Genomic DNA, 24,566 nt, shown 5'->3' on the forward strand with positions numbered 1-24,566 from the left:
CTATATATATATATATATATATATATATATATATATATAAAAAAAAATCAGTCTATTATTTTCTTAATTGTTAAGTAATTTAGATGTTTTTGTTTTTACCTCCTGGCTGCGTTCGTTTACTAATTTGACATTCGTCATCATTCCCACAATATGCATGTATCCATTCCACACACTCATATTCCTTGTTTTCAATTTCATTCTACAACATTTGATCCAATGGAAATGTTTTACTATTTTTTTCATGCTGGCTTTCCTTGTGATCATGATAATTAATGTTTAAGATGTAAGATTCCATCAACACTGAAACAGATATTGAAATGTGCTGACCAAGGTGGGTGAGAATATGTATCTTAACAAGATTGTTGCATCCCAACTCGGATAGTTTTTTTTCGTTAATCAGGTGCAGTAATAAAATGTTTAAACTGATATTTCTTTGCAACCCCAGCCTCGCTATTTAGTTCTGTGGCAGTTTGATTTGACAAGCACTTAACTGCGAATGTATTATCCCCTCCCTTCCTCGACACACACACTGTCCTGGGGTGTATTCACTAGGAACCAAACGTTAGGAAACAGGATGTAACTGGGAGGGACCTAACTGAATTTATCCAATAGAAACTTGTCTTCCGTTGGTTTGAGAAGGCGTACACCAATGAATACACCCCAGACGTAAAAACTCAGTTGACCCTAACCACAGATCTAGGATCAGATGACTCTAGCCCATTCCTAACCTTGACCATTGGGGAGGTGAAACAACTGACCCTGTATCAGTGATTAGTGGCAATGTCTACCTTCTGTGTAAACCGTGTATTTTCTTTGTACCATGTGGTGTTCCGGTTTGACACGTTTATGATTCTGGTGCCAGTCGGCGTGAGTTCCCCATACTGTTTAAAAAAAAAAAAAAAAAAAAAAAACGGAAAGTTGGAACAAGTTTCTTTTCACCATCAGCGTTATGTCAGAGGAAGAATAGATAAGATTATTTCAATGAAAGTAACTGCATAAAATCAACAAGCAAAAAAAATCTGTAGTGTGTCCATGTTATCACTTGCTTTGTCTTCCATGTTCCAGATTGCAGCATCGGTCAGGGTCCGGGGGCTGCAGTTTGAAGAATGCAATGCTTTATCTTATTTCATTCATTACTACAGTTTATCATAATCACACAGTTTATCGTAATCACAAGACAAACCTTATTTCCTTTGTCTCCTAAAACTGACTCACTGTCTCTTGATCCTCGCTGGTTTTAGAGATTCAGCCGTGTTGATCAAAAACCAAATATTGTGTTTCTCTTGTTTTTGTCCCCCGTTTGTTTTCCTGTACTTTTGTCTTACCCTGTATACTTAATTTCTTGCTCATTAAAATATATACCTGTTATGTGATTTGGTAATGGGTCTTTATTTGTGGCCCCCTATCTAAAGCTGCTGTTTAGCTCTCAGGGATTTTGATTTAGGAGTGAGAAGGATGTAAAATATTTACTGCAATTACTATGAGACATTTCACCATTGACTTTGAAGAACTTTACACTTCACCTGGCTATCACTGTACAACTTTTCCAAAGACCTGTCCTGTGAATATTTATCCTAGTGACCAGCTGAACTCGACAGCAAGAGGCGCACTTTTGTTCAGAGCAAAATGCGCCTTTAGAACGTTTATGAGGTCACTGGTTAACACCGGAAGTACTATCGTTCCTTTTCCGCTTTCGCCCCGGTTCCGAGTAACACGAGTCCTCGTCCTTTCTCGTTTTTTGGGAGAAATAACGATTACAACGGATAAAGCGACTAGAGTAAAGCTTCGGTGATGGTGAGTATATCATATTTAAACTTTCAATTTCAATAGCCACCCATCAAAGTGCTAAACTTAGCAAGGATTGTCTGCACAATGTCAGTGGTTAATGCTAACCAGCTAGCCACCGAGATCACGTTAACTAGTTAGCATAAAAATGTATGACGCATTGATGTCTGTAGAATCATGTGTAAGATGTCTCCCTGGCAAGCGCTTAAATAAGTACTGTGACACCTCTTCGTTGACTATTCGTAACAATGATGACACTAGATACCCACAATGTTGTTTATTGTTCTGCACAATTCTAACTAAAGTGGTCCCATATGTTTGATAACCATGTGCACTGAACAAAAATATAAACGCAACAATGTTCAAATATTTTAATGAGTTACAGTTAATATAAGGAAATCAGTCAATTGAAATAAATTCATTAAGCCCCAATCTATGGAATTCACATGACTGGGCAGGGGCGCAGCCATGGGTGGGCCTTGGAGGGCACAGGCCCACCCACTGGGGAGCCAGGCCCAGCCAATTAGAATGCGTTTTCCCCCACAAAGGGCTTTATTACAGACAGAAATAATCCTCAGCACATGGGACCAACACTTAACATGTTGCGTTTATATTTTTGTTCAGTGTAGTTAGCCAATGAGCCAGTGACTCCCATATGATTATGTTGTAGAAAATGGTCTTTGTCCACAGTCAAAGTATTTCATAGTTTTTGTAGAATTAAGTGAGACTTTATTACGCAAGCAATAGAGCCGAGGTGGTCTGCAGAGCATCTAACTTTCCACCTCTCAGCTCTGTTTATGTAGTCATTTTACATACATTTTAGCTTAATCCCTGCATCTTCGGTTCCTCCACCACTGTCTCCAGTTTTCACCTCTTGACCGCTCTGCCCACTTCCTTAATGGTGGTATCTGCGTCGTCCAGGGTAGGGGAGGGAATGGCCGGCAGGGATGTAGCTCAGTTGATAGAGCATGGCGTTTGCAACACCAGGGTTGTGGGTTCGATTCCCACGGGGGGCCAGTATATAAAAAAAAAAATTAATCACTAACTGTAAGTCGCTCTGGATAAGAGCGTCTGCTAAATGACTAAAATGTAATGTAAAATGTATTCAGGCTAAGCAGGCGGCAAGGAATTGGCTGGGTGTTAACCATTGTTCTTGTGTCCTGCAGAAACCCATCCTGCTACAGGGCCATGAGAGGTCTATCACACAGATCAAATATAACCGAGAGGGAGACCTGATCTTCTCTGTGGCCAAAGACACGGTGAGAAATGATACACGGAAGAATGCCGTGTAATATAGAAACAAGACTTGTGACTCATAGGGCCGGGACCATGCGAATATCGCGATACTCATAAGTGTCGTGGCAAGGAAACAAAGCGGATTTAACTTCTTTAGGAAAACAGTCCTAATGTTGGAAACAAACATGTTGTCATCCAGAGTCACATGTATTTATTTTCCAAGCTGTAACGGACAATATTTTACATACAGCAGTTTTTTTTTTTTTTTTAAAGGACCAAAGAGTTTGCTCTGCTTCGTGTTTTTCATTTTTGCCGTGGGAAAAAAAAAATACTGAAATACTAGTATCATCCCAGCCTTAGTCACTCACCCTCCATTCATTTACATTCCTAATTCACTCCGGTTGTCAGAATGAGGGATTACATCTGACAACTGAATGTAAGTATGTGTCATTTTTTTTGTTCAAAGGTAGCGAACGTGTGGTACTCTGTGAACGGGGAGAGGCTCGGCACTTACAATGGACACACTGGAGCTCTGTGGTGCGTGGACTGTGACTGTATCCTTTACATTAGGCATCTAACAGGGCAATGGACCATTTATAGAATTTGTGTATGTTACATGTACAGTGCATTCGGAAAGTATTCAGACCCCTACACTTTTTCCACATAAAATGGATTAAATTGTTTTTTTCCCCCCTCATCAATCTACACACAATACCCCATAATGACAAAGCAAATGTATTAAAAATAGAAAAAAGAAATACCACGTTTACATAAGTATTCAGACCCTTTACTCAGTACTTTGTTGAAGCACCTTTGGCAGCGATTACAGCCTCAAGTCTTCTTGGGTATGACGCTACAAGCTTGGCACACCTGTATTTGGGGAGATTCTCCCATTCTTCTCTGCAGATCCTCTCAAGCTCTGTCAGGTTGGATGGGGAGCGTCGCTGCACAGCTATTTTCAGGTCTCTCCAGAGATGTTCGATCGAGTTCAAGTCTGGGGTCTGGCTGGGCCACTCAAGGACATTCAGAGACTTGTCCCGATGCCACTCCTGCGTTGTCTTGGCTGTGTGCTTAGGGTCATTGTCCTGTTGGAAGGTGAACCTTCGCCCCAGTCTGAGGGCTCTGGAGCAGATTTTCATCAAGGATCTCTCTGTACTTTGCTCCGTTCATCTTTCCCACGATCCTGCTGCTGAAAAACATCCCCACAGCATGATGCTGCCACCACCACCATGCTTCACCATAGGGATAGTATTGGCCAGGTGATGAGCTGTGCCTGGTTTCCTCCAGATGTGACACTTGGCATTCAGGCCAAAGAGTTCAATCTTGGGTTCATCAGACCAGAGAATCTTGTTTCTCATGGTCTGAGAGTCCTTTAGGTGCCTTTTGGCAAACTCCAAGCGGGCTGTCATGTGCCTTTTACTGAGGAGTGGCTTCCATCTGGCCACTCTACCATAAAGGCCTGATTGGTGGAGTGCTGCAGAGAAGGTTGTCCTTCTGGAAGGTTCTCCCATCTCAACAGAGGAACTCTGGAGCTCTGTCAGAGTGATCATTGGGTTCTTGGACACCTCCCTGACCAAGGCCCTTCTCCCCCGATTGCTCAGTTTGGCCGGGCGGCCAGCTCTAGGAAGAGTCTTGGTGGTTCCAAACTTCTTCCATTTAAGAATGATGGAGGCCACTGTGTTCTTGGGGACCTTCAATGCTGCAGTATTTTTTTAGGTACCGTTCCCCAGATCTGTGCCTCGACACAATCCTGTCTCGGAGCTCTACGGACAATTCCTTCGACCTCATGGCTTGGTTTTTGCTCTGACATGCACTGTCAACTGTGGGACCTTATATAGACCGGTGTGTGCCTTTCCAAATCATGTCTAATCAATTGAATTTACCACAAGTGGACTCCAATCAAGTTGTAGAAATATCTCAAGGTTGATCAATGGAAACAGGATGCACCTGAGCTCAATGTCGAGTCTGATAGCAAAGGGTTTGAATACTTATGTAAATCAGGTATTTCAGTTTTTATTTGCTGGGGAAAAAATCTAAAAACCTATTTTCGCTTTGTCATTATGGGGTATTTTGTGTAGATTGATGAGGGGGGGTAATTTTAATCCATTTTAGAATAAGGCTGTAATGTAACAAAATGTGGAAAAAGTGAAGGGGTCTGAATGCACTGTATGTGATGTTTCTATAGGTGTCATTGAGTGTTTGGTATACAGGGGGTAGGTAATCTGGGGTTAGGATCCTGTGTTGTGGTTACAGGGTTACAGGGGGTAGGTATTCTGGGGTTAGGATCCTGTGTTGGGGTTAAAGGGGGTAGGTATTCTGGGGTTAGGATCCTGTGTTGGGGTTAAAGGGGGTAGGTATTCTGGGGTTAGGATCCTGTGTTGGGGTTAAAGGGGGTAGGTATTCTGGGGTTAGGATCCTGTGTTGGTTACAGGGGGTAGGTAATCTGGGGTTAGGATCCTGTGTTGGTTACAGGGGGTAGGTATTCTGGGGTTAGGATCCTGTGTTGGGGTTACAGGGGGTAGGTATTCTGGGGTTAGGATCCTGTGTTGGGGTTAAAGGGGGTAGGTATTCTGGGGTTAGGATCCTGTGTTGGGGTTACAGGGGGTAGGTATTCTGGGGTTAGGATCCTGTGTTGGGGTTAAAGGGGGTAGGTATTCTGGGGTTAGGATCCTGTGTTGGGGTTAAAGGGGGTAGGTATTCTGGGGTTAGGATCCTGTGTTGGTTACAGGGGGTAGGTAATCTGGGGTTAGGATCCTGTGTTGGTTACAGGGGGTAGGTATTCTGGGGTTAGGATCCTGTGTTGGGGTTAAAGGGGGTAGGTATTCTGGGGTTAGGATCCTGTGTTGGTTACAGGGGGTAGGTATTCTGGGGTTAGGATCCTGTGTTGGGGTTAAAGGGGGTAGGTAATCTGGGGTTAGGATCCTGTGTTGGGGTTACATGGGGTAGGTAATATGGGGTTAGGATCCTGTGTTGGTTACAGGGGGTAGGTAATCTGGGGTTAGGATCCTGTGTTGGTTACAGGGGGTAGGTATTCTGGGGTTAGGATCCTGTGTTGGTTACAGGGGGTAGGTAATCTGGGGTTAGGATCCTGTGTTGGGGTTACAGGGGGTAGGTAATCTGGGGTTAGGATCCTGTGTTGGGGTTACAGGGGGTAGGTAATATGGGGTTAGGATCCTGCTTGCAACCCTAAGGTTATGGGCAACACGAGTTTACAGGGAGTAGGTAATAGGGTTGTGAAGGGTTGTTGTGAGTTTACAGGGGGTAAAGGGGGAGTGTAGGCCGTCATTGTAAATAAGAATTTGTTCTTAACTGACTTGCCTAGTTAATAAAGGGGGTAGGGAATAGGGTTGTCCTTAACCATGCTCTCAGGGGAAGGTAATAGGGTTGTCCTTAACCATGCTCTCAGGGGACACCAAGAATGTGTTGACAGGATCCGCAGACAACAGCTGTAGACTATGGGACTGTGAGACGGGTACGTGTGTGTGTCAGTGTGTGTGTGTCAGTGTGTGTGTGTCAGTGTGTGTGTGTCAGTGTGTGTGTGTCAGTGTGCGTGTGTCAGTGTGCGTGTGTCAGTGTGCGTGTGTCAGTGCGTGTCAGTGTGCGTGTGTCAGTGTGTCTGTGTGAGTGTGTAAGAAAACAAGATGGAGAAGCTAGTTGTCTGTGTGTGTGTGTTTTTATACATAAAGGTGTGTTAGTGCATGAATGTGTGGGACTGAGGATTTGTGAACAACTTCCTGGCATGGAACTGTGTGGTATAACGCCTCCTATCTCTCCCAGGTAAACAGCTAGCCATGTTGAACACCAGTTCAGCTGTGAGGACCTGTGGCTTTGACTTCAGTGGCAACATCATCATGTTCTCTACAGACAAGCAGATGGGCTACCAGTGTTTCCTCAACTACTTCGACCTCCGCGACCCCCAGCAGATCGGTAAGTAGTGTACAAAACATCCCTTAGACAGCCTCTCTCACTCATGGTGGTGTTCCTGTATCTAACCATAACCGTGATCCTCATCTGTTGACCTTTTGACCTTTTTCTGCGGTCCAAATTGCACCCTATTCCCTACAATAGTGCACTACTTTAGATCAGGGCCCATAGGACTGTGGTTAAAAGTAGTGCACTATATAAAGAGCCTTCAAACTCAACTCTGGACATCGACGCCAGTTCCGCTTCATTTTTTTCGTCGTTCCCCTCTAATCAGAGACTGATTTTAGACCTGTGACACCAGGTGGTGTAATTAATTAAACAGGTAGAACAGAAAAGCAGCAGGCTCCGGACCTCGTAGGGTCAGAGTTGAACAGAAAAGCAGCAGGCTCCGGACCTCGTAGGGTCAGAGTTGAACAGAAAAGCAGCAGGCTCCGGACCTCGTAGGGTCAGAGTTTAACAGAAAAGAAGCAGGCTCCGGACCTCGTAGGGTCAGAGTTGAACAGAAAAGCAGCAGGCTCCGGACCTCGTAGGGTCAGAGTTGAACAGAAAAGCAGCAGGCTCCGGACCTCGTAGGGTCAGAGTTGAACATCCCTGCCCTAGATCCTTACCCTGTTGGTTACACAACTGAAGGGACAGGGTGGAAACTGCTGTTTGCAGGTGAAAGTGAACGCAACATTGTGATAACGTTCCCTCACCTTCTAATGGGCTTTCTGGAGCGTCAGCTATATTGTTTATGCCATTCCTTTAGATCAGAATGTATATATCTGGTTTCACAGCCATCACTGTTGTCTGAGGATGTTTCTCCCTCTCACACGCGGTCTCCCTACCTCTCTCCCCCACTACCGCTCTTCTCTCCCCCCCTACCGCTCTTCTCTCCCCCCTACCGCTCTTCTCTCCCCCCTACCGCTCTTCTCTCCCCCACTACCGCTCTTCTCTCCCTACCTCTCTCTCCCCACTACCGCTCTTCTCTCCCCCCCTACCGCTCTTCTCTCCCCCCTACCGCTCTTCTCTCCCCCACTACCGCTCTTCTCTCCCTACCTCTCTTCTCTCCCTACCTCTCTTCTCTCCCTACCTCTCTTCTCTCCCTACCTCTCTCTCCCCCCCCACCGCTCTTCTCTCCCCCCCCACCGCTCTTCTCTCCCCCCCTACCGCTCTTCTCTCCCCCCCTACCGCTCTTCTCTCCCCCCCTACCGCTCTTCTCTCCCCCCCCTACCGCTCTTCTCTCCCCCCCCCCCTACCGCTCTTCTCTCCCCCCCCTACCGCTCTTCTCTCCCCCCCCTACCGCTCTTCTACCTCTGTCCCTCCCTTTAGAGGACAACCAGCCGTACCTGACGGTGCCCTGCCCTGAGTCTAAGATCACCAGTGCTGTGTGGGGGCCTCTGGGAGAGTTTGTTATCGCTGGTCACGAGAACGGAGAGATCAACCAGTTCAGCGCCAAGGTGCCCACCCTGACACACCAGTATTCATATTTCTGGAACACAGAAGGCCGATGAACTGCAGACCTGATATCTATAACATGATTATACCGTCTTTGTTGTTGCAGTCTGGAGAGGTGCTGAAGAAGGTGAAGGAACACAACAAACAGATCAATGACATCCAGACCTCTGTTGATCTGACCATGGTCATCACCGCATCTAAAGACTGCTCCTCTAAGGTTTGGAGGGTTGGAGGGTGGGAAGACGGAGGAAGATGATTGTGCTCTTGCTGACTCCATTGCTGTCCTTGTCAAGCCAAACATGACAATGATAAGACCATGTTTTAACAATGAGTGACAAGAAATTGGCATGATCACACAAACAGAGTGGCACTCAGGCTAGGATGCAGGGGAGTGAGAAACTGTTCGTTTGAACAGTTGGCTGACTATAACAACCGTCTCTGTCTGTCTGTCTACCCCACAGCTGTTTGACTCTACAACTCTAGATCACATCAAGTCCTTCAAGACAGAGAGACCTGTCAACTCTGCTGCCATCTCCCCCATCATGGACCACGTAAGACACCACACTCACTTACCTTTGAGACCCCTATACAGTGCATTCGGAAAGTATTCAGACCCCTTGACTTTTTCCACATTTAGTTACATTACAGCCTTATTCTAAAATGGATTTTAATTAATTTTTTACTCAATCTACACACAATACCCAATAATAACAAAGCGAAAACAGGTTGTAAGATTTTTTTGCAAATTTATAAATAAAATAAAAACAGCAATACCTTATTTAAATAAGTATTCAGACCCTTTGCTATGAGACTTGAAATTGAGCTCAGGTGCATCCTGTTTCCATTGATCATCCTTGAGATGTTTCTACAACTTGATTGGAGTTCACCTGTTGTAAATTCAATTGATTGGACATGATTTGGAAAGACACTTGTCTATATAAGGTCCCACAGTTGACAGTGCATGTCAGAGCAAAAACCAAGCCATGAGGTCGAAGGAATTGTCCGTAGAGCTCCGAGACAGGATTGTGTCGAGGCACAGATCTGGGGAACGGTACCCAAAAAATTCTGCAGCATTGAAGGTCCCCAAGAACACAATGGCCTCCATCATTCTTAAATGGAAGAAGTTTGGTACCACCAAGACTCTTCCTAGAGCTGGCCGCCCGGCCAAACTGAGCAATCGGGGGAGAAGGGCCTTGGTCAGGGAGGTGTCCAAGAACCCAATGATCACTCTGACAGAGCTCCAGAGTTCCTCTGTTGAGATGGGAGAACCTTCCAGAAGGACAACCATCTCTGCAGCACTCCACCAATCAGGCCTTTATGGTAGAGTGGCCAGACGGAAGCCACTCCTCAGTAAAAGGCACATGACAGTCCGCTTTGAGTTTGCCAAAAGACACCTAAAGGACTCTGACCATGAGAAACAAGATTCTCTGGTCTGATGAAACCAAGATTGAACTCTTTGGCCTGAATGCCAAGCATCACGTCTGGAGGAAACCTGGCACCATCCCTACGGTGAAGCATGGTGGTGGCAGAATCATGCTGTGGAGATGTTTTCAGCGGCAGGGACTGGGAGACTAGTCAGGATCAAGGGAAATATGAACGGATCAAAGTACAGAAAGATCCTTGATGAAAACCTGCTCCAGAGCGCTCAGGACCTCAGACTGGGGTGAAGGTTCACCTTCCAACAGGACATCGACCCAAAGCACACAGCCAAGACAACGCAGGAGTGGCTTCGGGACAAGTCTCAATGTCCTTGAGTGGCCCAGCCAGACCCCAGACTTGAACCCGATCGAACATCTCTGGAGAGACCTGAAAATAGCTGTGCAGTGACGCTCCCCATCCAACCTGACAGAGCTTGAGAGGATCTGCAGAGAAGAATGGGAGAAACTCCCCAAATACAGGTGTGCCAAGCTTGTAGCGTCATACCCAAGAAAACTTAAGGCTGTAATTGCTGGAAAAGGTGCTTCAACAAAGTACTGAGTAAAGGGTCTGAATACTTATGGTAATGTCATATTTCCGTTATTTATTTTAAATAAATTTGCACACAAAAAAATCTAACCGGTTTTTGCTTTGTCATTATGTATTGTGTGTAGATTGAGGGGGGAAAAACGATTTTAATTAATTTTAGTATAAGGCTGTAACGTAATAATGTGGAAAACGTCAAGGGGTCTGAATACTTTCCGAATGCACTGTAAGTTTGTTTTAGAAAATTTCTCCGGCACCAGAGCTGACCTTTAACCCCTGTGTGTGTGTTGTAGGTGGTGATGGGAGGAGGTCAAGAGGCCATGGATGTTACCACCACCTCCACCAGGATCGGCAAGTTCGAGGCCAGGTTCTTCCACGCAGCTTACGAAGAGGAGTTTGGCAGGGTCAAGGGTCACTTCGGACCCATCAACTGTGTAGCGTTCCACCCAGACGGCAAGAGGTAAGATCCAAAAGGCACCAAAGAATAGAAGACTACCCGTCTAAGTGTAGCACATGGGATGTGTAAAACTCAGTCCTCCTGGATAGCTAGCGGTTCTGTGGTGCGGCTGGTAAGGCCCTTCGGGAGGACGGTCGCGTGTGTTTGCAAGGCAGAGGTTCTGGGTTTGAGCTGAACCAGGAGGAAGTGGTACTCCAGTAAGCAAGCAGTACAACATCCGTTACAAGATTTTACATTTTAGTCATTTAGCAGACGCTCTTATCCAGAGCGACTTACATGAGCAATTAGGGTTAAGTGCCTTGCTCAAGGGCACATCGACAGATTTTTCACCTAGTCGGCTCGGGGATTAGAACAAGCGACCTTTCGGTTACTGGCACAACGCTCTTAACCACTAAGCCACCTGCCGCCCTACGTGAAGATGGAGATTAGTTGGTGTTTAATACTTAGACCTGAAATCTACATTTTACTTGGTTATCGTTACCTAAATGGTGATCGCTCTCAATGTTTGCAAGTAACAGTTTTGGGGTCAATTTAATTGATTTTGGAACTGAATAATTTAAAATATCCATCTGAACCAGTTGTCCAACGTGTCTCTGTGTAACTGAACCTCTCTCTCCTCTTTAGCTACTCCAGTGGAAGTGAGGACGGCTACACTAGGATCCATCACTTTGACCCCCAATACTTTGACTTCGAGCTGGAGGTGTAAAACGGAAGAGCAGCAGCGAGACTCCCCTCTATCAACATCACGTCATCTATCTTCTCAGCTGATAACAGTAGTAATACCACACAGGCTATACTCAGGAAGACTTCTACAGACTGGGGAAAGGACACCAGGGGGTGCATCTCAAGTCTGCCATAGCGTCCTCTTCTCTTTGTCTTCTGTATCTGTACTGATCTGAGAACTCCGGATAGGGTGATGGGAGGTGGATGACTACCTGGAATCATTTGTCAGTTGTGGATTTAAATGGGTGATTGAGGAAAGGAGGCCACTGAAGACTATTGAGATGCACCCTTAGTGATGGGGTAATTTAGGCCTCAGAATCCAGACATCACTAATAAATAGGCCAACTGGAATGTTTAGATTGCCTTGGCTGACAGTATAGAAACAGTTCCATTTTTTTTTTTGTACCCTTTTGTTTTTACTCCTCTCCACCATTCCAGTGTATTTAAACTGATTCTCTATAAAATAAATGGAATTTGGTTAAAATATTTCATTGCATGGTTTGTCTGTATTATGCACAGTAATCTGGCACAAATTAGTAACTTATTCTGATTAGTTTTGTAGTAAGTTACTACCAAACCCTGAAAATAATGGTCATTAACCAGGACAGGCCTGACAGAAACAGCAAACGTTCCAAATGGCGACAAGGTGGTATATTTTAATTATGCGAGAAATTGCAAATATTGATAATCATATCAACGTAAACTTAATCACTCTGTTGCAGTTTAGGCTACAGATCAAATAAATTAAGCTCACCACCATGTGAGCTTGATGCTGCTGTCAATAAATAGGTCTTATTCTAGAGACGTGGGTCTACGCCATTCGTCCGAAAAAGAAAAACAAAATGGTGCTCTTGTCCATAATAGGAATCTCATTTAGGTAGCCTAAAAAGCATGTGCAAAGACAAGTGGGCATATTGTGATGAAACCAGTTACCTTTTTGGGTGGGGGGAATTTAACCACAAGAGTTGTGTGTACTTATCTTACAGCTTTTTATCCCCAAACGAGTCAATTTAATGGAAATATCTGGTGGGTAAATGCATATTAAGCAGGTTTTATATTTGCGTGGAAAATTGAGGGACTTATCTGAAAGAAGCCTGGAAATCAACCAAATGATTGCCTTTAACATGTTCTTCGAAAAGGATAGATTTAGAACACAAGAATTCAAAGTCAACGAGAATTTATTTTTCTATATAAAAACAAGTTATGCACATTTCACAATTGGAACACCCAACCAAACACCATCTCGTCACCTTACAGTAGAAAATACCAGGGGCTTAAAACGTGATCTGGTTCCCAACGGCGTAGGGTGAAGTTGACTCTACATGCTGATCTTGGGGTCAGTTTTGGATTTTCCTTAATGACGAAGGTTAGGATAGGGGGAGGGGAAGTTTGATCTTGGACTTGTCACCCTGGCTCGTTCCAAACACACCGTATGACAGGGATCATCAACTAGATTCAGCCGCGGGCTGATATTTTCTTGAGCGGATGGTCGGGGGGGCCATTAACAATTATGTAGACTGCAAAATGACCGCAAGAAGCCGAAACAGAATGACTAAAAACAATCATTTCAAACATTGCTTACATGTATGTTGTGGGAATACCTGGTGTTTTTACAGTCTTCTCCAACAATGATTTAAAATAAAATAGCTCTGAACTTGGGGGGGCCAAATTCAGCCCGCCAGTTGGGGTACTCTGCCCTATGACCTAATAAAATACATTTCAACATTTGTTACCTCATTTTAGATTTCTAAAAGTAAAGAAGGATCCAGCATGGAGCATACAGTCATCTGAGAGCAACTAACCCCGGGGGGAAGAGAGGAAAGCACAACATATATTGATCCATGATTCAAAATAAACAGCAGAACAGGGCTGGTGACTTGAACGACTTGTTCAAAGGGGAATGTTAGCAGTGGAAAGTGGATTCCTTTTCAACGCTCCATCTGGAGCGATCCAAGAACTCAGGATAGGTGAAAGCGCTATGACAGGAGTCTTATCAGGGGGATTTTGCTTTCACTTACCAAGTTACCTCAGGTCAGCGAAGAGGGAGGAAATAAGGTTGGGATTCAATCCAAGGCGTGTTACAGAGCAGTGCACTAGACAGCCGACAATGCACATTTCGCTAAAAGGAATTTTGTCCTACAGTAACCGCCTGTAAAATGTCAGCTCAAGCGTAAACGACCTTTAGGTCTGTTAGAGAGCAGCGCACTATAGCGCGACTTGGACTGAATCCCGACCAGTCTTTTTAGACTATTGAAAATGGACCCTACGCTTTCAGAATCTCAGGTGGTGTCGAGGCTCCGTGACAGTAAAACAAAATTAAAAATAGGTGGCAGACATGAGTAACAAATAAAAATAAAAACTTGCATTTCAACACCGACACAGGCTAAAACATTTGACTGTTTGAGGAAATACTAAAAACAGTGTTAGAGAATAATTTACTGTCCATTATCGATTGCACAACTGGAAAGTCATGCATATCTGATGCTTCAACTTCAAGACGTCTTGGTTTCTTCTTTTGGCCTGGTGGTGAAATGAAGAAACATTAGTTGACTGGGATACATAATCCATTCCTAGATCAGTTATATTCCATTTAAAAAAGTAAAATGTGTTGTGGTCACTACTCACCCTGTTGTGTCCATCTTCTCCTCTGGATCCTTCTCCTCTTTCACGTCTGGGGAAAACAGAAAAATGTAGGTGAGGTGTTATGGTCGGGTGTCCGTGGACAGTCACTGAGGTGTTATGGTCGAGTGTCCGTGGCCAGTCACTGAGGTGTTATGTGGAGTGTCCTTGGCCAGTCACTGAGGTGTTATGTGGAGTGTCCCTGGCCAGTCACTGAGGTGTTATGTGGAGTGTCCCTGGCCAGTCACTGAGGTGTTATGTGGAGTGTCCTTGGCCAGTCACTGAGGTGTTATGTGGAGTGTCCTTGGCCAGTCACTGAGGTGTTATGTGGAGTGTCCGTGGCAAGTCACTGAGGTGTTATGTGGAGTGTCCGTGGCCAGTCACTGAGGTGTTATGGTCGAGTGTCCTCGGCCAGTCACTGAGGTGTTATGTGGAGTGTCCCTGGCCAGTCACTGAGGTGTTATGGTCGAGTGTCCGTGGCCAGTCACTGAGGTGTTATGGTCGAGTGTTCGTGGCCAGTCACTGAGGTGTTATGGTCGAGTGTCCCTGGCCAGTCACTGAGGTGTTATGTGGAGTGTCCCTGGCCAGTCACTGAGGTGTTATGTGGAGTGTCCCTGGCCAGTCACTGAGGTGTTATGTGGAGTGTCCCTGGCCAGTCACTGAGGTGTTATGGTCGAGTGTCCCTGGCCAGTCACTGAGGTGTTATGTGGAGTGTCCCTGGCCAGTCACTGAGGTGTTATGTGGAGTGTCCCTGGCCAGTCACTGAGGTGTTATGTGGAGTGTCCCTGGCCAGTCACTGAGGTGTTATGTGGAGTGTCCCTGGCCAGTCACTGAGGTGTTATGGTCGAGTGTCCTTGGCCAGTCACTGAGGTGTTATGTGGAGTGTCCCTGGCCAGTCACTGAGGTGTTATGGTCGAGTGTCCCTGGCCAGTCACTGAGGTGTTATGTGGAGTGTCCCTGGCCAGTCACTGAGGTGTTATGGTCGAGTGTCCTTGGCCAGTCACTGAGGTGTTATGTGGAGTGTCCCTGGCCAGTCACTGAGGTGTTATGGTCGAGTGTCCCTGGCCAGTCACTGAGGTGTTATGTGGAGTGTCCCTGGCCAGTCACTGAGGTGTTATGTGGAGTGTCCCTGGCCAGTCACTGAGGTGTTATGTGGAGTGTCCCTGGCCAGTCACTGAGGTGTTATGGTCGAGTGTCCTTGGCCAGTCATGGGGTAAGTAATTTCCTTTACCCTTCTCCTCTGCTTCCTTCTCCTTCTCCTCAGTCTTCACTCGTTTGGTCTTCTTGTGGTTGGCAGCGTTGCGCCTTCCTCCTCCTCCCTGTCCCTCATCCTCAGAGTCAGAGAACTCCTCTTCACAGGCTATCCTCTTATCATGGGCCCTGACTGAAACACAATACCATCATCACCATCCTCTTATCATGGGCCCTGACTGAAACACAATACCATCATCACCACTATCCTCTTATCATGGGCCCTGACTGAAACACAATACCATCATCACTATCCTCTTATCATGGGCCCTGACTGAAACACAATACCATCATCACTATCCTCTTATCATGGGCCCTGACTGAAACACAATACCATCATCACTATCCTCTTATCATGGGCCCTGACTGAAACACAATACCATCATCACTATCCTCTTATCATGGGCCCTGACTGAAACACAATACCATCATCATCACTATCCTCTTATCATGGGCCCTGACTGAAACACAATACCATCATCACTATCCTCTTATCATGGGCCCTGACTGAAACACAATACCATCATCACTATCCTCTTATCATGGGCCCTGACTGAAACACAATACCATCATCACTATCCTCTTATCATGGGCCCTGACTGAAACACAATACCATCATCACTATCCTCTTATCATGGGCCCTGACTGAAACACAATACCATCATCATCATCACTATCCTCTTATCATGGGCCCTGACTACACAGGAAAACTCACCCAGTTCAGTAAGAGATTCATAACAGTGGTGTGAGAGAGTATGTGACAGTACTCTGGGAGGAGCTAGTGTGTGACAGTACTCTGGGAGGAGCTAGTGTGTGACAGTACTCTGGGAGGAGCTAGTGTGTGACAGTACTCTGGGAGGAGCTAGTGTGTGACAGTACTCTGGGAGGAGCTAGTGTGTGACAGTACTCTGGGAGGAGCTAGTGTGTGACAGTACTCTGGGAGGAGCTAGTGTGTGACAGTACTCTGGGAGGAGCTAGTGTGTGACAGTACTCTGGGAGGAGCTAGTGTGTGACAGTACTCTGGGAGGAGCTAGTGTGTGACAGTACTCTGGGAGGAGCTAGTGTGTGACAGTACTCTGGGAGGAGCTAGTGTGTGACAGTACTCTGGGAGGAGCTAGTGTGTGTGTCCTTACTGGAGATTCGTTTGTCAGGGTCCTCGTCCTCTTCATCGCCAGAGTCCGGGTGTGGAGCGTCTTCTGGGATGGGCTGCATCTGGACCCCCGGGGCGTGGGGCAGCATGCGCAGGTTCTCAAACAACCTCTGTCTGGGGAGGGAGAGAGAGCGACGCTTAGTGTGTGTGCTTGTCAAGGTTTGAGTTGGTTAAAAAAATATATATATATATATATATATATATATATATATATATATATATATATATATATATATATATATATATATATATATATATATATATATATATATATATATATATATATATATGCTGAGAATTAAAACTGGCGCCACCAAAAATGCTTTTTAGCCTATTCATTGATGGAAATACCAGTCGATTGAAATACATTTGACCAGTCACGCTCATCGGTCTATAGGTTCATTTGCATATTTTCATGGAATTAAAAATTGGCAGGTGTGTATGTGTTAGTCGTTGTGTTCATCACAGCTTACGGATACAGAGCTACGAGTGGAAAAATTCTGCTGTTACAGCTTCTCAAACAGCTGATTCGTTGCTGCTGGAGTGAACCCCAATCATTGTGTAACAATTCTAAATGCAAATCGCATGTTAACAACAGTTGACGGACACGATAAAAAAAAAAAAAAAGAGCTACTATTTTTCATTCTCAACTGGTAATTGAAGCGCTTCCCATTGGCCGTTCAAGTGCATATAGGTGGGCTTCAGCGAATCACAGCACCGTGAAATCAGCTGGAGGCAGTACGCATTTTCAAAGCACAAAATAGTTTGAAACCTAAATGTTTTTCTTCATATGTGGCACGTCTTACCTTGCGTCAAAGTAAAATTTACGTGGAAGCAATTATTTTATAAAGACTTCCATATGCCATTGAATCCAGTAGCCTATTTCTCTCATGTTCTAAATGGTTTCAACTTTTCTTTCATTGTCCGGTAGCCAAAGGCGCAACTCTAGTCACATGAAACCCTCTCGCATGTGCAGTGTGCTTCTGACAACAGTGTTTTCCCGCTAGTTGCAATATGGAACAAACATTCGCACGTAACCTACTGCCCTGTTGCTGAGCTTATAGTGTGAAGAAATAACAGTTTATCAACATTAAGCTAAACGTTCTGATCAGTTGCATCAGACTCATTGCTTTAAAAAGTGTTTTGTTCATGTAGCCGAGGCCTGCTGGTTGGATGATTTATCGTCCCACAACTGTCCCAGAGTCTGTTTGGAATAGGCCACTTCTTTCTCACACAGAACGACAAGCTGACCAATAGAGTAGGTCAACTTTACTATGGGGGATGGTAGCTGGACATAGGCTAGTGATCGTCTTGTTGCCTGAGGAAAAGTCGCCTGAATGTGGACAGTTATTCTAACGTCTTCAAAATGAGCATCGGAATTCAGAAAAGGACGTAAAAGCCGTCGCATCCTGTCAAGATGAAGAACCATCATCTAAAAATGTGATTTCTGTCATTCTGAGAACAGTGGGTGGACGCCCTAATCAGATGACGCACCCAATGCATATGGGTCCGGTACATTTCTCCCATGTCCATTCAAATGCTTATGGTCAAATATCCGGCACCACATTCTCCTAACAGAAACCCTGGTGTGTGTGTGTGTGTGTGAGAGAGCACGTGCCTGTCTGTGTAACTTACTTGATCTTCTCCAGGTAATCATTGGTGTTCTGGTTGGTCATGTTAGACGGGCTGATGTGGAGCTTGAAGTCAGGGCCAAAGTACTCAAAGTAATCATTGTATGGCAGCTCTGATAGGACAAGAGAGAGTCATCATTATCAAGTCAAACTTGAAGCAGAGAGACTAACAGAATGAGGTCGTACTCTAATGTTGATTACGGTAGAACTAGATGTGTGTGTGTGTGTGTACCGTTAGGTATGATGCTGTGTGTGTGTGTGTACCGTTAGGTATGATGCTGTGTGTGTGTGTGTACCGTTAGGTATGATGCTGTGTGTGGGTGTGTGTGTACCGTTAGGTATGATGCTGTGTGTGTGTGTACCGTTAGGTATGATGCTGTGTGTGTGTGTGTGTGTGTGTGTACCGTTAGGTATGATGCTGTGTGTGTGTGTACAGTTAGGTATGATGCTGTGTGTGGGTGTGTGTGTGTGTGTGTGTACCGTTAGGTATGATGCTGTGTGTGTGTGTGTGTGTGTACCGTTAGGTATGATGCTGTGTGTGTGTGTGTGTGTGTGTGTGTACCGTTAGGTATGATGCTGTGTGTGTGTGTACAGTTAGGTATGATGCTGTGTGTGTGTGTACAGTTAGGTATGATGCTGTGTGTGGGTGTGTGTGTGTGTGTGTGTGTGTGTGTACCGTTAGGTATGATGCTGTGGGTGTGTGTGTGTGTGTGTGTACCGTTAGGTATGATGCTGTGTGTGTGTGTGTGTGTGTGTACCGTTAGGTATGATGCTGTGTGTGTGTACCGTTAGGTATGATGCTGTGTGTGGGTGTGTGTGTGTGTGTGTACCGTTAGGTATGATGCTGTGTGTGTGTGTGTGTGTGTGTGTGTACCGTTAGGTATGATGCAGTCCAGAGCCACGGCGGTCTCGTAGGTCCAGCAGCGGGCCACGTTACGGATGGTGTAACCTCCTCCTCCCAACATCAGCAGAGGCAGGTTGAAACTCTTCATGTACTCCACACACTTAGCATGGCCTGAAACGCACGTCAAGGTTTCAACATTCAAAAACTTTATTCTCCATTCTTGTGGAATGGAAATGTGTCGTCACACTTAGTAAACAGACAGAACACCAAAAAGTAAGCTTAAATTACAGAATAATAAAGAAGCCCACACATGAATACGACCAACACAGGAACAGCAGCACCATTCATGAGTAAAATGCTTTACGCTACAGTTATTCCATTATTTTTGCTGTATCCCACCTGAAAACCCAAACTGTTGAGTAAATGTGTGTCCAGAATAATTAACGTGTGTGTGTGTGTACCGTTAGGTATGATGCTGTGTGTGTGTGTGTGTGTACCGTTAGGTATGATGCTGTGTGTGTGTGTGTGTACCGTTAGGTATGATGCTGTGTGTGTGTGTGTGTGTGTGTGTGTGTTACCTTTGATGGTGACGTTGAAGCAGCCCAGTCGGTCTCCTGAGAGAGAGTCCGCTCCACACTGCAACACCACTGCACTGGGCTGGAACATCTCCATCACTTTAGCCATCACCTAGTACACACACAAAATAAAAGAGAAATTGATAAGCGACACACAAAGGTATGCAAGGTACCAAAACATTGAATGACTTGCAGCAGCAGACTTACAGGTTTGAAGATGGCTTCATAAGACTCATCATCGATGCCGTCTCTAAGAGGGTAGTTTACAGCATAGTACTTCCCCTTTCCTGCTCCAATGTCCTAAAAACAAACACGTTATTGTACATGCTGGAATACAGAAATGACTCAAATATAGGTAGACAATCCAACACTCTGAAGGGGGAGTGTAATCATACACACAGGAACACACTGAAATGTACGTTGCTTACTTCTGACTATTTAGATCCCCCCCCCCCCACCACCACCACACTCACCCTCAGGTCTCCAGTGCCAGGGAAGTATTCTCCATACTTGTGGAAGGAGACAGTCATGACCCGGTCTGTGGTGAAGAACGCCTCTTCCACTCCGTCTCCATGGTGAATGTCGATGTCTATGTACAACACCCTCTGATGGTACCTGATTGGACGGACAACTCGTTACATACAATATCTAGATGATATTCATATTACCTGATAGGAAAGACAATACAATTAAAAACGCACTCATATCTAGGTTTCTCATCAGAGCCTGGGGACTATTCATTTCAACAAGAAACACACCGTGACTAGCCAAGGACACGTCAACATTACGAGGAGGAGGAGAAAGACGCAGACAAGACGACGGCGTGGGTGAGTGATACACACTGGGCTCTTACTTCAGCAGCTCCAGGATGGCGAGGACTATGTCGTTGACGTAGCAGAACCCAGAGGCCTCGGACTTCTTGGCGTGATGGAGTCCTCCGGCCCAGTTGATGGCGATGTCCGTCTGCTGCTTGTTCAGCTTCACTGCCCCCGCTACACACAGGACAGAGACGGCCAATACCGTGAGAGAGAGAGGACAGACGGCCAATACCGTGAGAGAGAGAGGACAGAGACGGCCAATACCGTGAGAGAGAGAGGACAGAGACGGCCAATACCGTGAGAGAGAGAGGACAGAGACGGCCAATACCGTGAGAGAGAGGACAGAGACGGCCAATGGGGAGTAAGAGAGAAGTAGATAGACAAGAGAAGTCAGTAAAGCAGACAGAAAGACTAAACTGTGAGAAAAGAGAAACAGGAGATGAAGACTCACCGACAGAGCCTCCTGTTGAGAGCTGACAGAATTCAAACAAGCCGTCAAACACTGGGCAGTCCTCTCCTACATTGACTGTTGGAGAACAGCAAGGATAGAAGACATTCATTTGAGATGTGTGATTGAGGCCTGCAGATTTGTTTCAATGCATAAAGCAGTACCTACACAACAGATGTGAGTGTGGAGTATAGTCTAAAGTCAGCTCAACATTAGACAATATGAAAACACGGCAAACAAGTTATTAAAACGTATGGCAAACAAGTTATTAAAACGTATGGGGGAAAAAACTTGGTATGGTGACCTATCCCTTTAAAAAATACACAGAGCGCCCCACCTAAGCAATGCTAGGGGAAACACTGTCTGCTACTCACATCTCTGCATCTGCTTGCTGTGTTCTGACATGTTGTCTGGCCGGATGGAACGCAGGAACTTGATGTAGTCGTCACTGTGGTACTTGGTCATCTCCTCTCCACTGGCCTTGTGAGGTCTCTGGGGACAGAGGAAAGCAAAGGGCAGGTCTGAAAAGGCACTTTAAAAAAGGCACAATATGTAGAAAACACTCCACCATTACCTGGTTGCTAAAATGGTCACCTCATTTCAGTTCATATATTTTCAATAACCAAAAATATACAGGGAGGTCAGAAAACTCTTGTAGTCCACAACAATCCATCTTGACTTTTATAAGTCTATCGGACTTCGGGACAACTCAACTATACAGAATGTTACTTCGGACCTGTAGCGTAGAGCAGTGTGTTGAAGAATAAGGAGTCGACTCGTATCAGCTTCAGTTCTATACAATATATCTATATCATGTTCTGAAGTATTGTGCCATCGTCTGTAGACCCATCTCCTGGCCACGTTCTGAAAAGTTACGCTGAGGCTTATTTTAAGCTTGGGATTATTTTTGATGCTTGAATGTGTGTGCATCGCTCTAACAGGACGTTTGTAAAAAAATAAAAAAAATACAATTGAGTGTATAAACCCCCTGTAACTGTTGTACTTACATATATCTCCATCTTCCTGTACAGTCCATAGTTGAGCAGGAGGTTGTGGGTCATACGGATCCTGTGGGGTTTCATGGGATGACCCTGACCATAGTAATAATTACCCACGTCGCCTGGGGAGAGGAAATAAAAGAGGTTTAGACAAACTACTGAGACAACAAACCACATTTCCTTCCCCTAGTCCAGAGGTAGGGTAGCTCTGGTCTTTACATTTTGGCCATTTAGCTGTAGGCCCTTATCCAGAGCGACTTACAGGAGCAATTAGGGTTAAGTGCCTTGCACAAGGGCACCGACAGGCTTTTAACCTAGTCGGCTCTGGGATTCGAACCAGCGACCTTTCGATTACTGTCCCAACGCTCTTAACCGCTAGGCTACCTGTCGCTTTGAGTGCAGGCTTTTGTTCCAGGCCAGCACTATCACGCCTGAATCACGCATGCAGCCTGGTAACTACACAGCACGAAACACAACTAAACTATAATAGTAATGAAATGGTCAGCCTCTGCAAAGAGATCTGAATCTCCATGGAAGACACCGCGAGTTACTGGCTCAAACCCCCCCACCGCCGCACAATTCGCTACTTCCCCACAAAGTTGACTATCCAACACCGCTAGCTACATGATAACCCCACTTTACTAAACAAATGGTGTAGCTTAATATCAGTTCGTGATTCAAAGACACTCATACTAACCATTATCTAGCTAGCTAACGTTAGCTAGTTTAGCAAGCTATACACTTGGTTATAAGCTTACTAGCTAGCTAGCGAGCTAATGACGTTAGCTAGCTAGCATAGTTGCCGCAAATTAAAAGCATAAACTTGTTAGCTAGATATCGGCAATTCAGCTGATTGCAACATTGAAAAATAATAAAAAAACGACCATCTCAAGTTGCTCTGGCTAGCTAACCAAACGTCTTCTTCCTAACCAGGTAGATAGCTAGCTAACAACTAACTCAGCTAGCAAGCTAACCACTCGGTAGCTACAGTAGCCGGCTAGCAGCTAACTTCTTTCAAGGTGGAACAAAAACAGCCTTTTATCGAGCACCAAATCCTCGTCGACGCAACAAATAATACCGCGGACAACACTGAGCTACATTACATAAAATCTTACCGTCATAATAATAGCAAACTTTCTTCTTTGTTCCTCCAGCAGACGACAGCGCCATTTTCTCCAATTAGCGCCGCACCGTTCTTTGTGCCGGAGCTGGGTAATATGCGCTATCGTCTCGTCCAATCACCGAAGCCTGCTCCGCTCGAAGGCGTTGTTGCGAAGGATGTACTCTCTCTGTCTGCACGGTTCACTGGTCTGTAAAGCCAGTTATGTGCCGCTAACAAGCCCTCCCCCCCAACAATATGTTCAATAGATACATCCTCATATAAATTCCTCACATTGCTGCATGATGAACACCAAGTTTTCCACCTACACTGCAAGACTAACGATCTTGCGCACTGATCTCGCACATAATAGACACATTCCTGTACAATGATCTTGCACAATATTTTTTTTCACATTAGCTGTACATTGAAGTACACAGGCAAAGGGTTAATGATGATGGTGCTGATGATGATGATGATGGCCTACTACAGTAGTCTTCATACAACATTATGAATGGTCACTAGCCCATGTCACAGTCACTAGCCCATTCAAGCTTAACATCCTTATCATTTATCGCCCTCCAGGTTCCCTTGGAGAGTTCATAAATGAGCTTGACGCCTTGATAAGTTCCTTTCCTGAGGATGGCTCACCCCTCACAGTTCTGGGTGACATTAACCTCCCTACGTCTACCTTTGACTCATTTCTCTCTGCCTCCTTCTTTCCACTCCTCTCCTCTTTTGGCCTCACCCTCTCACCGTCTCCCCCTACTCACAAGGCAGGTAATACGCTTGACCTCATCTTTACTAGATGCTGTTCTTCTACTAATCTCACTGCAACTCCCCTCCAAGTCTCCGACCACTACTTTGTATCCTTTTCTCTCTCGCTCTCCTCCAACACTACTCACTCTGCCCCTACTCAGATGGTAATGCGCCGTCGCGACCTTCGCTCTCTCTCTCCCGCTACTCTCTCCTCTTCCATCCTATCATCTCTTCCCTCTGCTCAATCCTCCTCCCTCCAATCTCCTGATTCTGCCTCCTCAACCCTCCTCTCCTCCGTTTCTGCATCTTTTGACTCTCTATGTTCCCTATCCTCCCGGCCGGCTCGGTCCTCCACTCCTGCTCCGTGGCTTGACGACTCATTGCAAGCTCACAGAACAGGGCTCCGGGCAGCCGAGCGGAAATGGAGGAAAACTAGACTCCCTGCCGACCTGTCATCTTTTCACTCCCTCCTCTCTACATTTGCTGCTAAAGCCACTTTCTACCACTCTAAATTTCAAGCCTCTGCCTCTAACCCTAGGAAGCTCTTTGCCACCTTCTCCTCCCTGCTGAATCCTCCTCCTCCCCCCCCCCCCTCCCTCTCTGTGGATGACTTCGTCAACCATTTTGAAAAGAAGGTTGACGACATCCGATCCTCATTTATTAAGTCAAATGACACCGCTGGTCCTGCTCACACTGCCCTACCCTATGCTTTGACTTCTTTCTCCCCTCTCTCTCCAGATGAAATCTTGCGACTTGTGACGGCCGGCCGCCCAACAACCTGCCCGCTTGACCCTATCCCCTCCTCTCTTCTCCAGACCATTTCCGGAGACCTTCTCCCTTGCCTCACCTC

General features: G+C 45.5%; 2 protein-coding genes across 3 annotated transcripts; one reads left to right on the forward strand and one right to left on the reverse strand.

The window, feature by feature from the left end:
- Window positions 1–1,669: 1,669 nt before the first annotated feature.
- On the forward strand, window positions 1,670–12,010 carry LOC311133003 (eukaryotic translation initiation factor 3 subunit I-like). Its single transcript, XM_084166421.1, has 10 exons — window positions 1,670–1,794; window positions 2,952–3,044; window positions 3,488–3,575; window positions 6,428–6,493; window positions 6,799–6,948; window positions 8,257–8,384; window positions 8,489–8,599; window positions 8,844–8,933; window positions 10,638–10,804; window positions 11,426–12,010. The coding sequence occupies exons 1-10, from the start codon at window positions 1,792–1,794 to the stop codon at window positions 11,505–11,507; spliced, it is 978 nt and encodes a 325-aa protein (XP_084022547.1). The 5' UTR covers window positions 1,670–1,791; the 3' UTR covers window positions 11,508–12,010.
- Window positions 12,011–12,684: 674 nt separating this feature from the next.
- On the reverse strand, window positions 12,685–23,155 carry LOC311131719 (putative histone deacetylase 1-B). 2 transcript variants are annotated; one of them, XM_084164825.1, is made up of 14 exons: window positions 22,974–23,155; window positions 21,868–21,980; window positions 21,235–21,352; window positions 20,864–20,938; window positions 20,448–20,586; window positions 20,068–20,209; window positions 19,802–19,894; window positions 19,598–19,706; window positions 19,050–19,190; window positions 18,180–18,288; window positions 16,528–16,658; window positions 15,375–15,527; window positions 14,150–14,195; window positions 12,685–14,044 (listed from the first exon to the last, which is right to left on the reverse strand). In XM_084164825.1, the coding sequence occupies exons 1-14, from the start codon at window positions 23,026–23,028 to the stop codon at window positions 14,017–14,019; spliced, it is 1,452 nt and encodes a 483-aa protein (XP_084020951.1). In that variant the 5' UTR covers window positions 23,029–23,155; the 3' UTR covers window positions 12,685–14,016. The 2 variants fall into 2 exon arrangements, with proteins under 2 accessions (XP_084020951.1, XP_084020952.1); XM_084164826.1 differs by lacking the exons at window positions 12,685–14,044; window positions 14,150–14,195; window positions 15,375–15,527 and adding an exon at window positions 15,534–16,091 and having other exon boundaries at window positions 22,974–23,129.
- Between the last annotated feature and the right edge of the window lie 1,411 nt (window positions 23,156–24,566).

This window comes from Coregonus lavaretus, assembly GCF_964263955.1.
Source record: "Coregonus lavaretus genome assembly, chromosome: 7".
NCBI lineage: Eukaryota > Metazoa > Chordata > Actinopteri > Salmoniformes > Salmonidae > Coregonus > Coregonus lavaretus.

Excerpts from the sequence above, each read along its gene's own strand:
- LOC311133003 (XM_084166421.1), top strand. Across the intron at positions 6,494-6,798 it reads ACTATGGGACTGTGAGACGG|GTAAACAGCTAGCCATGTTG; the intron begins GTACGTGTGTGT and ends TATCTCTCCCAG. Across the intron at positions 8,600-8,843 it reads CTAAAGACTGCTCCTCTAAG|CTGTTTGACTCTACAACTCT; the intron begins GTTTGGAGGGTT and ends TCTACCCCACAG.
- LOC311131719 (XM_084164825.1), bottom strand. The coding sequence starts at position 23,028 with ATGGCGCTGTCGTCTGCTGGAGGAACAAAGAAGAAAGTTTGCTATTAT. Across the intron at positions 19,895-20,067 it reads CTGGCACTGGAGACCTGAGG|GACATTGGAGCAGGAAAGGG; the intron begins GTGAGTGTGGTG and ends GTTTGTTTTTAG. Across the intron at positions 19,707-19,801 it reads ATGAAGCCATCTTCAAACCT|GTGATGGCTAAAGTGATGGA; the intron begins GTAAGTCTGCTG and ends TGTGTGTACTAG.